Source organism: Vombatus ursinus, unplaced genomic scaffold, assembly GCF_900497805.2.
Source record: "Vombatus ursinus unplaced genomic scaffold, bare-nosed wombat genome assembly UNPS02008961.1, whole genome shotgun sequence".
Taxonomy (NCBI): Eukaryota; Metazoa; Chordata; class Mammalia; order Diprotodontia; family Vombatidae; genus Vombatus; species Vombatus ursinus.
The window spans coordinates 14,004,826-14,018,893 of NW_020948739.1; the positions used below are offsets into that span (position 1 = coordinate 14,004,826).

Genomic DNA, 14,068 nt, shown 5'->3' on the forward strand with positions numbered 1-14,068 from the left:
CAAGTCGTTTTACCCTGTTTACCTCAGTTTGCTCATCTTTGAAATGAGCTGGAGAAGGAAATGGAGAATGCTTCAGTATCTTTGCCAAGAAAACCCCAAATAGGGTCATGAAGAGTTGACACGACTGAAACAATTGAACAACAACAAAATGACAAAACAGAATGGAGTCAAAAGATGAAACAGGTTTAGGGGGGAAAAGGAAGTAAGCTCAGTTTCAGACATGCTGAGTTTGAAGTTTGGTACAAACTTCAGCATAAATGTAATCCCCTTTCCATATGATAACCCTTCTAATAATTTGAACAGAGAGAACATGTTCCCCAGGCCATGTTCCAGTCTCCAAGTCTTCTAAAACAAGCTAAGCATCGCCACTTTATTCAGACAGGTCCTAATGATGTGATTTTGAAAGACCTCCCCATCCTGATTATCTTCCTACCTTATGCTTCTTTTAATGTGAAGCCTTGAACTCAGTATGCTTTGAGTTGCATTTCTCAGCCACAGTGATTGGTTTCCCCTAAGTTATCTATACCCATACCCACACCCTTATGTGGTGCTCCTTGTGACCATCAGTAGAAAGCCAACCAGTTAGCTTCAGGATTGCAGTCTATCTATGAATCATATATTCAACCCAAACCAGCTGGCTACCTATACAGGGATCAAACAATAACCTTGGTCTCAGTTACATGGTGTCCTAAACAATTATGTTTTAAATTGGCCATACATTAATAATCAATATACTAAAAGACAGAGGTCCTCTGAAGTTATTAGGAACCTTCACCAAAGGTTGCTTAGCTGATGGTAATTACAAGAAATTAAACGTGTCAATATTTTTCTAACTTTGCAGCATGTCTCCTGCAAGAACGTTACTGTATGAAGTTTTCTTTATATTTGTTTTACCCACAAATTGAAATACAGAAATACAAGAATGTGTTGAAAAATAGTCTTTATTCCTGAATTATTTTACTGCTAAAGTTTGACATGAGTTTTATCATTGGGATAGCATGGTGCATTCTGTTGATCTTATTACACACACACACACACACACACACATACACACACACACATTAAAACATTTTTGTAGCTAATTTTTGTTTTGTTCAAACTTCATTGAAAGAAAAATGTACACCTTTTCTTCATTAAGAAGACATTTGAACTTTCAGTTTGAAAGAGAACCTCCTTAACAGAAAGACGTAAATAACCCCCCAGAAATCTTCGACTCAGACTGGTATTTTCTCCTGCTTGTGTGCTCATACTAGATTGTTGTGTGAGTGGTCATTATTACAGAGGGAAGTATATTCTGATTGTATAGTCTTGTAATTATGAAATGTTTATATATCCTTTATTCATACTAGAAATTATGCTATGAAGGTAGTCGTAGTTACCTCCTTGGTAATTTTTGTTAAATCTTGTAGAATTATCCTAATTCTGCATATCATGTCATAGTTCTACTCCTCATGTGGCAGATATTTACCTTGTCATCATTTATGCCCCATTTATATAAGGGAAATGAAGTCTTTTCATTTTATTCTTGGAACTTGATATGATATATGAAATTATTTCTCCACATTAATGAAGAAACATCTGCCATGAATTAACGCTGTTGGAAGTTGTCTATGTCCAGCTAATTCAAACAACGAGTCCTGTTTTTAAGCTATATTGTTTGACATTAGGATGACAGGGTCATTTTTCTATTTAATTTTTTGAGAACGTTTTATTGAAAAAATAGAAGTTTAAATTAAGTTTAACTTTAAAAACTTTTTCATTAATTTTTTTTGTCAAATTTTCTGGAGGAAGAACACAAGAAAAAATTGTCAGTCATTTCCAATAATATCATAAGATGTTACTGATGTTTCATGAGATTTTTATGTACATGCTATAGAAGAATTCTCCCCTCCTGATCTATATGTTTCTATAGAGCCATAAGCTCTGGGAACTCATGAAACTTGAGGGCAGGGACTGTTTTGACATTTTGTTTTATCCTTAGTCCCTTAATAAATATTTGTTGAATTGGATTGAAGAATTATACTCTCTCTGTTGTGTATTTGACCCCTCTCATCCTAAACATCAACTAGTGGAAAATATCCAAGAGCTCCAAGTGTTTGTGTTTGGATGTGCTGCTTGTCCATGGCACCCAATGAGTAGAACACATGAAGGGAGGATGGCAAGACTTCTGGCGTCTTGCCCAGTAGCCTGAGCTCATAATGGGAATTCTGAAGGATGTCAGGACAGTATTCAATGACTTTAGGGTCTATAGGATGCTATAATTCCAAGAAAACAATATGTATAAAGTAGTTTAAGTCAAGTTTAGGTTTAGTTTAATCACTATTAACAAGAGATGCTAAGGACCCACTCTTTGACAAAAACTGCTGGGAAAACTGGAAAACAGTATGGCAAAAACTAGGCATAGATCAAAAACTCACACTATATACCAAAATAAAGTCAAAATGGGTTCATGATTTAGATATAAAGGCTGATACTCTAAGCAAACTGGGAGAGCAGGGAATAGTTTACATATCAGATTTATGGAGAACAGAAGAATTCATGACCAAACAGGAGATAGAGAACATTACGAAAAGCAACATGGATAACTTTGATTACATTAAATTGAAAAGTTTTTGCACAAACAAAGCCAATGCAACCAAGATTAGAAGGAAAGTAGAAAATTGGGAAAGAATTTTTACAGCCAATGTCTCTGATAAGGGCCTCATTTCTAAAAAAATACAGAGAATTAAGTCAAATTTATAAGAACACAAGTCATTCCCCAATTGATAAATGGTCAAAGGATATGAACAGGCAGTTCTCAGATGAAAAATTAAAGTCATCTATAGTCATATGAAAAAATGCTCTAAATCACTATTGATTAAAGAAATGCAAATCAAAACAACTCTGAGGTACCAAATCATACCTAGCAGATTGGCCAACATGACAAAACAGGAAAATGATAAATGCTGGAGAAGATGTGGGAAAATTGGAACACTAATGCATTGTTGGAGTTGTGAAATGATCTAACCATTTTGGAGAGCAATTTGGAACTATGCCCAAAGGGCTATCAAAATGTGCATACCTTTGACCCAGCAATAGCACTTCTAGGGCTATATCCCAAAGAGATCATACAAATGGGAAAAGGACCCACATGTACAAAAATATTTATAGCAGCTCTTTTTGTGGTGGCAAAGAATTGGAAATTGAGAGGATGCTGAACAAGTTGTGGTATATGAATGTAATGGAATACTATTGTACTATAAGAAATGATGAGCAAGTAGACTTCAGAAAAACCTGGAAAGACTTGTATGAACTGATACTGAGTGAAGTGAGCATAACTAGGAGAACGTTGTACACAGTAACAGCCACGTTGTATGATGACTAACTTTGATAGACTTAGCTCTTCCTTTTCAGCAATGCAAGGATATAAGACATCTCTAAAAGTGTCATGATGGAAAATGCTATCCACATCCAGAGAAAGAACTATGTGGTTTGAATGCAGATCGATCGAAGCATACTATTTGCTATTTTTTTTTCTTCTGCTATGTTTTGTTTCCTCTTTCTAGTGGTGCCTCCTATTGGTTCTCATTCTTACGTGCAACATCACTAATGTGAAGATATGTTTAATAGGAATGTGTATGTATAGCCTATATCAGATTGTTCACTGTCTAGGGGAGGGAGGTGGGGAGGGAGGGGGAGAAAAATTTAAAACTCAAAAGCTTATGGAAGTGATTGTTGATAATTCAAAATAAATTAATAAAAAATAAAAAATAAAAATAAAAGGGGGAAATTCTAAAGACCTTAGAAATAAAATTGCAAAGGAAATGCTAAAAACAAACAAACAAACAAAAAACCAAGAGATGCTTCAGTAGTATTACCAGAAAAACAAATGGACACACCTCAAAATCTATGGTTCTAGAAATAGTGTTGGACACGGAATCAGAAAAATGGGTTTGAGTCTCAGCTTACCATTAGTACTAGCTATGTGGCCCTGGATGAATCACAATCTCTCTGAGCCTATGTTTTCTCATCTGGGATAGTGCTATTTGCACTCCTTGACTAGAGGAGTAATCTTGAGGATCTAATGAGATGATAGCATGTTAGAATGTAAACTGCTTTTCTTGCTATTTTTCTGTTGTTTGCAGTCACTATTAGCATTCCTGGCTTTTTCCTTTTGTTAATATCCTTCTTGATTCTTATGATTTATACCTTTGCTTAAAACTCATCAACACTTCTGCATTAAATAGCCAATGATTTTAGATCAGAAAATGGCTTATACTATTTGGATAAAAATAGCCTTTCAAATGTAAGTGGCATTATTCAATAATATTAACCATTTGTGTCTATTTTCTCAAATGTCCCAAAATTTCTCCTAAATGGAAGAGGATCCAAAGATGTAAAAATAATAACTTAATATTTGTAAGTCTGCTACTCAGCAGCTTGCATTTTACATCTCTTCTCCATTTGTAGTTTACATGAAGATAATCTGGATCTTGTGATCCACTCATGTGACTGTAAGATCACTCCAGGAGTGTAATCACCACATGGTCATCTCGGCCTTGCCATAGCATTTCTCCTTCAAAGTGAACAAGTCCATGTTTCCTGGCTCTCATGAGGATGCCCACCACCTTATCAGAAATCCGTACGTATCTGTCAAAGAGTTCCCCAAAGGTGACTTGGATTTTGCCATCCCGTCCGCAGCGAGCCATTGTTCTGATGATAAAGCACAGACCCATGACTTCCCGGTGGATGTGTTCTTCTGCTCGTTTGGCCCGTTCAGCAGTTTTTGTCCCCTCTCTGGGGTGCCCATAGCCCTCATCCCCTTTGTGCAGGCGGGTGGACATGGCCAGCTCGTGATCAAACTCTTCGCTAAAGGGATTCAGCTTTTGAGACTGCAGATGCTCATCAGCCCATTTTTGCCATCTCCCCTTCATGCTGTTCACTTGGCTACATTTCCTCTGAGCCTTGCTGCTGAGATTCTCTGCAAACCGGCTAGCCCTCAAAGTAAGAAAGGAAATAGTTTCAATACCAAGGGATATCAAAGTTATCAAAAGACTCTTCCACGACAATCCCCTCCCCCTTTTTCACTCTATAGTACTTGTTTCAGAATCACAAGGTAAATGCACTTCTGAAAAGTTATATGTAAATCTATTTTAGAAATGGAATCACTTTAAAAGGGCCCGCACAAGTGATCTAACTTCCCAGTGCCTCAGCTTCCTCATTTACAACGTGAGGGAGTTGGACTCAGTGGCCTGTAACGTCCTTTCCATTTCAAAAATTCGTGATCCTGTGACCTTTGAGATGAGTCTTCTTGCAATCATAAATGATTCTGTAACTTCCCTCTACTGTGTCTGTTTTTTCGGATTTTTTTAAATATTGAATTTTCTTAAATCCAGGGCACACACGGACAAACATCACTGGTTTGTAATATTCATGATTATCAATCTCCCAAAGCTTAAACAGCAAATGTGAGTGCTGCTCTGGAGGATATTAGAATGTTCATCATAAAACAAAATTTTGATACTAGCAAAAAGCACCAGAAAATTCAAGGTTCCCATAGGAAAAGTATTAGTCAATACAAGAACTATGCAGGCAACCCTAGAAAAGACAGAAGGAAGTTATGTGTTCTAAGTTATGTATTCAATTCTTTGCTCAACAACAGTAACAACAAAAACAGCCCTGTCTTTTAGTATTTGTTTCATTTAATGGAATAGGTTGGGTCAAATTGAGGTCAGCTAGGTGGCACAATGGATAGAATGCTAGGCCTGGTGTCGGGAAGACTCCTCTTCAAATCTGGTCTGACACAGTAGCTGTGTGACCCTGGGAAAGTCATTTAACCCTGTTTGCCTCGGTTTCTCACCTATAAAATGAGGAGGAGGAAATGGCAAACCGCTCCAGTATATTTGCCAAGAAAACCTCAAATGGAGTCACAAAGAGTCAGACATGATTGAAAAGAAGACTAAACAGCAACTGAGTTTCCGGTCAATTCATGACTGAAACACTGATGTTAATAAATTTTAAAAAGATGTGCTGGGTAATTCCATTGATATTTTCATTCCATTGCAGTGCCAAATGTGAATACCCGTACTTTTATCTCTGTCAATGAGAATGATAACCACTAGATGGCAGATTTTCACTAAATCTAGGGTTGAGTTTTTCAAAACATGAGACCTGTATCTAGTGCTCTGTCGTCATACTTATTTTTCCCCTTTGTTAAAATTAAAATAATATTTGCTATATACAATATATTTTACAAGTGTCAAAATCATAGCCTCTTAGGATTTAGGAAAAGAAATAGACTTTCTTCCACTCAATAATTAGAGATTTATTACAAGATATTTTTCTTGATCAACTAATAGACTCAATAGTTTCCATTTTACAAACAACAATGGGACTGAAATTGTGAATATTGAGATTATATAAAATAGAAAAAAAATCAAAAGAACCATGAAATGTTGAGAATCGGGGAATTTGTCTATATAGTTCATGATGGCTTTTCGAATCTACGCAAAAGTATGTTTCTTCAGTCACCTAATGTTACAAGCTCTGAGAAACAAAACTTTTCTAAATTAACCAATAAGCATGCATTATAAGTCTGCTATATGCAGGGTAGTGGACTATGGAACTTCAAGAAAAATACCTTGGAATTCTTATCTTGCTTTATTCATTCAAGAAACCCTCCCATTCCTTTCTGAAAATTCTTTCCTGTTAACAATCTCAAAATAATCTCATGCTGTTAGAAGCAAATCTATTAGAGTGCTGGGTTCCTGCCTTAACTTTATGGCTATCTAGCATTTGCATAGTGCTTTAGGGTTTGTAAAATATTTTACAAGTATTATCTCCTTTAATTTTCTTTACCACCCAGTAAGGTAGGTAGTATTATTATTATTCCCATTTTGTAGGTAGGAAAACTAGGGCTAAGAAAGGTTAAATAACTTGCCCAGGGTCACACAGCTAGTATGAAGAATTTGAACTTAGGTCTTGCTGCACACTATCCAGAATGGCACCTAGATGTGATGGTCCAAGGAGATTTGAGGAGTATCAGAGATAAGGATTATGAAACTAGTTTGAAAGAACAGCACATGGAAAGCACAGTGTTATATATTTACACATTGAAAGAAGACTTTTCTTGAAGTAAGAAGTTCGGGGTTCATATCCACATGCTTTCTAGCTGTGTGACTCTGGGCAAGATATTGAACCTTAGTTTATCCATTTCTAAGGTGAATCACAGGTTCACAGTTATGACTCCCTCACCTCCACTCAGAAAAGAAAGCAGATGAAAACAAAAGGAAACTCTGTTTTTAAAAAATCCATAGTCTGGTCTTTAGAAAAACAGGCTAGTTCTTTTCCATCTGGATGGAGCTTTTCTCATGTTCTCCATTGAGTTTTCCTAAGAAAAATTAGTTAGATGGAGAGAAATAGCCCTGGTCAGTGGCAAAGAGAATTTATTTAAAATCCCAGCAGGAAAGTCTCAGGAACAAGGCATTTCTAAAAGCTGGGGAGGCAAAAACACAGAAAACCTGTGGGAGACAATGGAAAAATGGAAGTGTGAAGAAAAAGTTAGGAAGAGCATGGCAGGAGAGGGAAAAGTGAAAATTGGATCATAAACTGGTTTTGGTTAGAATCTAAACTGGAAATAAGGTGATAATTTAGACAGCCAGTATGGAAATGGGTAGTTTGGAAAAGTGAGAATCATATTTGGTTAGAAAAGAAATAATGGAAATTTAATGTGAACAGAATGATGCTAAAATATACAAGAACTAGACAAATGAGAAAAGTGAATTCTCTCCACTCAAGACTAAATTTTCACTATTTAACAGAGTTTCTTTTGGCCTCTATCTGCTTTCTTTAAAATCCAGTTATCTTCGTAGGGGGAATAGACTTTTAAATAGGGTGGTTGTCAAACTACCTGTTTGACCATTTCACCTGAATGCTCTGACTGGGGGAGAGAGAAGGATTCAGGAAGACACAGATGTCATCTCTTCTCCTTAATTATTTGTGTTGAGACAGATTTGTTTTTCTCTACAATCTGAGGAAAACCCCCAGCCACCTAAAATCCATTTTTCTCTTACGTGGATGTTTTAAGTTTATGAAATCCTTAAAAAACAGTATCACTTAGATTTGTTTCCATTTATTTGAGAGATGGAGCGGGTGGGGCCTGGAAATAAAAGCTTTTTGCAGAGTGGATCTCTTAACATAGCTGGCTTCCTGCTCCCAGCTGTAGGCACCAGCAATCCTGGTTATAAACGCCATGTGAGAGTCTCAATAGGCAATCTTGGAATTTAGATTTCTGGAGAAGCAGCCTGGACTGGCCTAGAATTACCCCTGACATTCAGGGGTGCTGATATAAACTAATTTCTAGCACCACATGTTCCCAAAGAGGTGGGTGGAGAGGATGGGGAATGGAGAAACTAGAAAAGAGATCAAAGGTAATCAGTGCTCTTGCACAGATCTCAGAAACACAAGAAAAAAGTGGTGGTAATTGGGTCATACAAACTACATTCTTTAAATCATAGTAGACCTTGTATTAGGGCTGGTTTTATCTTTTCTCTGATTATGCTATCCAAAATTCATATAAAGAAAGGGGGCAAATCCAGATCTTATATAACTATAGAATATTAGAATTGGAAGGGTTAAGGATGGCCATCCCTGCCAGCCCTCTCACTTTATAGATGATGGAACCAAGACTCAAAGAAGTTAGACTTTATCAAGTTCATACTTTGAGCTAGTGGCAATGCTAAGATTTGAATCCATGTCCCTGGACTCTCAATCCAGTGGTCTTTCCATCAAACTAGGGTGCTTCCTTATTTTATAGACCAAAAGCATCTGAGAGTATTGAGCGTTTGAGCTTAATTGTATTTAGGGAATTTTTATTTTTTTAAATTTTTTTTGTCTATACCTATGATTTCATTGGTAAAAGGAATTGTTATCCACCAATGCAGGTTGGATCCAAGCTTATAGTCTTGGAGCAGGAGTTCTTAACCTTTGTGTGTGTATGTGTGTTCAGGTACTCATCTGGCAGCCTAGCAAAGCCTATGGACCCTTTCTCAGAATATGTTTTGAAATGCAAAAACTAAAGTACATAAAATTCCAAAGGAAACCAACTATGTTAAAATATAGTTACCAAAAATGATTTTTTTAAAGCTCATAGACTCCAGGGTAAGAATCTCTATCTTAAAGAATTGCTGAGAATGCTGAAAGATGTCTTGTCCAAGTCATGCAGCCAATATGTATTAGAGGTGAGACTTGAACCCAGATCTTCCTGGTTTGGAGGCAGTTTTTGATTCAGTCCTTGGTATTCACAGACCTTTCATGCTTCAAAAAGAGCTGGGAGTTCATCAATGTGGATACTTTCCACTGATAGAGATAGCTACCCTTGCATGCCTTTCGTAGTAGACAATTTCATGAGTTGTTGGAGTAGGATTAGCCCTGTGGTTTTACTGGTACAGGGAACTTCTGGTCCAACTTCTACCAATGCTGATTGGTATTTTCTCTACAACTCGGCATTTGAAGCACTGGGAAGTTAAATGACTTACTCAGGGTCACATAACCATTATATATCAGAGCAAGGGTGGATAAAGGTGGATATATATCAAGCTCTCTAGCCACTAAGCAACACTACTTCTCATGGATTGTTTGGGCTAGAAAAAAAAAAAAGGTCATCACCTAACTAAAAAAAGTTAGTGCCCAACTTTCCGGTAATGAATAAATATCTCTGAGCTCAACTAGGCTGGTCCTCAGTATGATAGACATAGAATTCTTTGATGAGTCTGTTTTCAATGCATTTTGAGCTGAGTTAGTAGCCTTGCCTTTGAGTCTGGGCTTATCTAAGTGCCAATGATGAGAAATCAAAGTATAACTTTGGTGGGATATAGAAATCAAAATTCTTTTTTAAACTTTTAAAAATGTGACACTTTAGGTATCCACATAAAGTAAGATGATATATTTGGTTTTCCATGTTTCTTCAGAACATTAAACTTTTAGTGACATTACATGAATGATGGTTTTTGTGTTTCCCATATTTTGAGCCACTATGAACCCAGAACTGAAATGTAAAATTGAAGAATTGTACTAAAATAAAAGGTATATTTTTCATTACAAAACTATTTTCACCTGATGCTTTTTTGGACAAATGTATAGTATATCCAGGATCTTGTTAAAATTGGGTTATTTTGATTTTGATAAACCAAATGGCTTTGTTCCTAATTTAGTGTAAAGAGTGCTAGCCTGGGAGATAGGAGGCCTGGGTTCGAATTTTGCCTGAGACACTAATTGGGTGACCACAGGTGAGTCCTTGAACCTTGCCTCCAACCTCAATTTCTTCATCTGCAAAATAGTAATAATAATATCTCTCTTATCTACCTCATAAGGTTATGGGAGGAAAACACTATAACTATGAATTACTACAGAATCATTAGTTTGTGTTTTTGTTACAAAAGTCTATGAACTTGGGATAGAGTGCTGGGATTGGAGTCAGAAGGGTTCATCTTTGTGAATTCAAAACCGGCCTCAGAGTCTTACTAGCTGTGTGAACCTGGACAAATCACTTAACCTAGTTTTCCTCAGTTTTTTCATCTGTAAAATAAGCTGAAGAAGGAAATGGCAAATCACTCCAGAATCTTTGCCAAGAAAACCCCAAATGGGGTTAACAAAGAGTCAGACAAACAACATAAGAGGTAATGTGATGGCGAAGATAGTTGGACATACAGCTAGGAAGACCTGGGTTCAAATCCCATCTATGATATATAATGTCATTATGACCCTGTACAAATAATTTAACCTCTTAATACTCTGGGCAACTTTCTAAGACTATAAGGTACAGAGGGATCCTGCACTGGTAGAGAGATTCTTACCTAGGAATTCCTTAGACCAATGAAATCACGGACCTATTCCTTCTCCTTAAGAACTGAGCAAAATATTTTATTCTTCTCAAGAAACATTACAAAATGGTCCAATGTACATTTTTGTGATTCACATTAAGGGAAAGACTCCCAGTAGCAGTCAGCAAAAAAAGTATACTTCTACCTTGCAAGGAAGTAAAATTTCATAGAGATTCTGTGCCCCATGGATATTACTTGAGTAATTTTATAGATTAAATTAGAAACAGGGCAGGTATTCCCCAGATTATTGACAGCCCCCTGCATCTTGTTTACCGTTCTTCGAAGGAATGAGGTATTTCAGTAAGGAATTGTTGAGCTGAATCACATACTTCATTAAGAATAAATACCACTCACAGGTGGCTTTAGCTTTGCTGAGGATGTGGATTAGAGGTTTGGCTCAAAATAGAAAGCAGAAACCCAATACTGTGGGCACTTTTTAAAATGGTACGTATAAGTCTTTAACAGGCAGCTAGGTAGTGCAATGGATAGAGTGCCAGGCCTGGAGTCAGGAAGACTTTAAATTAAAACTTTCTGAGTCCAAATCTGGCCTCAGCCACTAGCTGTGTGACCGTAAGCATGTCACTTAACCCTGTTTGCCTCAGTTTCCTCATTTTTAAAATGAGTTGAAGAAGGAAATGACAAATCAGTCCAATATTTTTGCCAAGAAAATCTCAAATGGGTCGTGAAGAGTCAGATATGACTGAAACAGCTAAAGAACAACAAAAAAAGTGTCTTTAAGGGAACACAGACCAAAGACATAGTGATATGGAAGAAAGAGCAGTAGGTTTGGAGTGAAGAGACCTAGCAATTCAAAGCAATGAAAACTGTGCTAGATTTGGAATTCAGTGAACCTGGGTTTGAATTTCAGGACTGGCACTCAATACTTGTATGACCTTGGGCAGAGGCAGCACTTAACCTCTTTGATCTTATTATGAGAGAGTTGGACTAGGGGACCATCCACCTTTAAATAGATAAGATCCTACATTGAACAGTTTACAAAATCTTAATGTCCTTAACTCTGTAAGAAGGAGATAACACTTAGACTACCTAACTCACAAGGTGCTTGTGAGAAAAGTATTCTCAAAACTTTGGAGCTCTAAACTTATGTGAAATACAATCAATGTATATGTGAATTATATATGCACATGTACATTATATGTTCTAAATGCATATATGCACACATATGTGTATGCATGTACCTATATTTCCTCTAAGCCTGTGTTTTATCAATGCACGGAACTATCAGCATGAAATTCCCTACACTCATGAAACTTAATAACTCGCCTGAAATTTATAGGCAGTTTCCTGGAGGCCCTGAGAGGTTTAGAGAGTTGCCCAGGGTCACAGAGCCTATATGTGTGAGATAGCTAGGTAGTACAGTAGATGGAGTACTGGACCTGGAGTCATGAAAGAGCCGAGTTCAAGGTTTGCCTCAGGCACTTAACTTAGTTATGTGACCCTGGGCAAAGTCACTTAACCTCTCTCTACCTGTTTATTTATTTATTTTTTTTGACAAATGTCTAGTATATCCTTGCAGAATTTGGAGGACTAAATGACATAACATATGCTAAGCACTTTGAAAACCTTAAAGTTCTTTTTGAATGATAGCTATCAGTATTAATGTATCAATAGTGGGGGTTGAGCCTGGATCTTTCTGTTTCCAAGACAAGACTTCTATCCACTAGGCTGTCTCTGTTTCATAATAGTATATGCATTTTTAATTCATGGGCCTATCCCAGAACCGATGGCTTTTGTCTCATTAAGAAAGGAAGGAAGGAAGGAAGGAAGGAAGGAAGGAAGGAAGGAAGGAAGGATGGATGGATGAGAAAAGAGAAATATAGCATTCTCCTGTCTTTGCTGTGGACCTAGAGAGTCTCTTTCCAGGGGAAAAAAATGGCCACACTATTGTAGCATGAATTCACTTACTGGGAAGGCATGGGTCGTTTAATCCTGGCTGCAATCACGTGGTCTCCTTCTTGCTTGTTGACTTCCTGCTCTAGCCGCTCTTCGGAGGAATCCCCTCCATAGCCACTGTCCTCAGTGTCTATGCTATCACTGCGGCTAGTGGGTTCCTCTCGTTCTATTTCTTTCCAGCCTTTGGTCAGTTCTGACACCAGGTTCAAGCACTTCCTCCTCCTGGTTGGGGAAGTATGGCTGTTCAGGATCTTGTCAATGTGATTCAAGTATTTTCCTTCCTGCCATGATTCACAGTTGGTCCCATCATTCTCATATCTGTGGCTGAGAAGGCTCATGTCCCCTCCTCGCTCATAGACTTTGTTGACCACTGTTTTGGTTACCTCCTTCCTTTTAATGTGGGTCTCCCCGGGTTCATCATCAGGAAGGTTGTTTAAACACTCCCTGTCTCTATTGCAAAATGGCTTTGCCAGTAGGCTCCTCTGACCTGCTCCTATACCTTGTTTCTCCTGGAAGGGCTCTAATAGTTCTGTATTCTTGTTCTCTTTGGGTGACCCACCAGCCTCTTTAGCTCCACCAGGCAGCCACCCTGAAGGTTCTTGGGCTTGCTTCGTACTATTCTCATTGGCCCACTGCTGCCAGCCTCGAGCTAAGCTAATAACCAGAGAGGCTGTCCGGATCTTCTTTATCGCTCTTTGAGCTGTCTTCTCCTTTGGCTTTTCTTCAGGGGCCATGCTGCTCTCTTCTATCTTTGTCCTGTCAATTGCCCTGAGTGAATAATGTTGAGTACAATAGTGTGGTTGGGATTTAAATAGAAGCAGGGTGTGTGGGGTGGGAAGGAGGATCTGGTGACGATGGAAACTATGTCAGGCATTTCTCTCCAAGATACAGTGCCTTAGAGGTGACAGGGTTCTTTTTTTAAAACACCCTGGCTTGCGTTTCATCCTGGCAGGTGGATATTACAGATGGTGAAGACTGGTGACATAGAGGGACTAAGGTAAGGGCCCCAATGGAAATTATGAGATCTGATAATCTCCTCTGCATGTGCTCTTTGACCTTGCACTTGCTCAGTAGTAAATCATGATTTCCTTTCCCTTAAATTTGCTCTACTAATATTAGAAGATTACCTCTTAGCATAATTATAAAATGAACCCATCATTTTCTTTTGTTTCCAGCCTTTTGAGAAGTGCTACAGAATCTATGAATCATAGGATGGTAGGGCAGGAACGAACCTTGGGGATCATCTAGTCTAATCCTTGAATTTAACAGATGAGGAAACCAAGGGCCAGGAAGCT

The 14,068-nt window shown here is 37.8% G+C and overlaps 1 protein-coding gene across 1 annotated transcript; it reads right to left on the reverse strand.

The window, feature by feature from the left end:
- Nucleotides 1–4,499: 4,499 nt before the first annotated feature.
- Nucleotides 4,500–13,507, reverse strand: ABRA (actin binding Rho activating protein). Its single transcript, XM_027849884.1, has 2 exons — nucleotides 12,786–13,507; nucleotides 4,500–4,977 (listed from the first exon to the last, which is right to left on the reverse strand). The coding sequence occupies exons 1-2, from the start codon at nucleotides 13,505–13,507 to the stop codon at nucleotides 4,500–4,502; spliced, it is 1,200 nt and encodes a 399-aa protein (XP_027705685.1).
- Nucleotides 13,508–14,068: the final 561 nt, after the last annotated feature.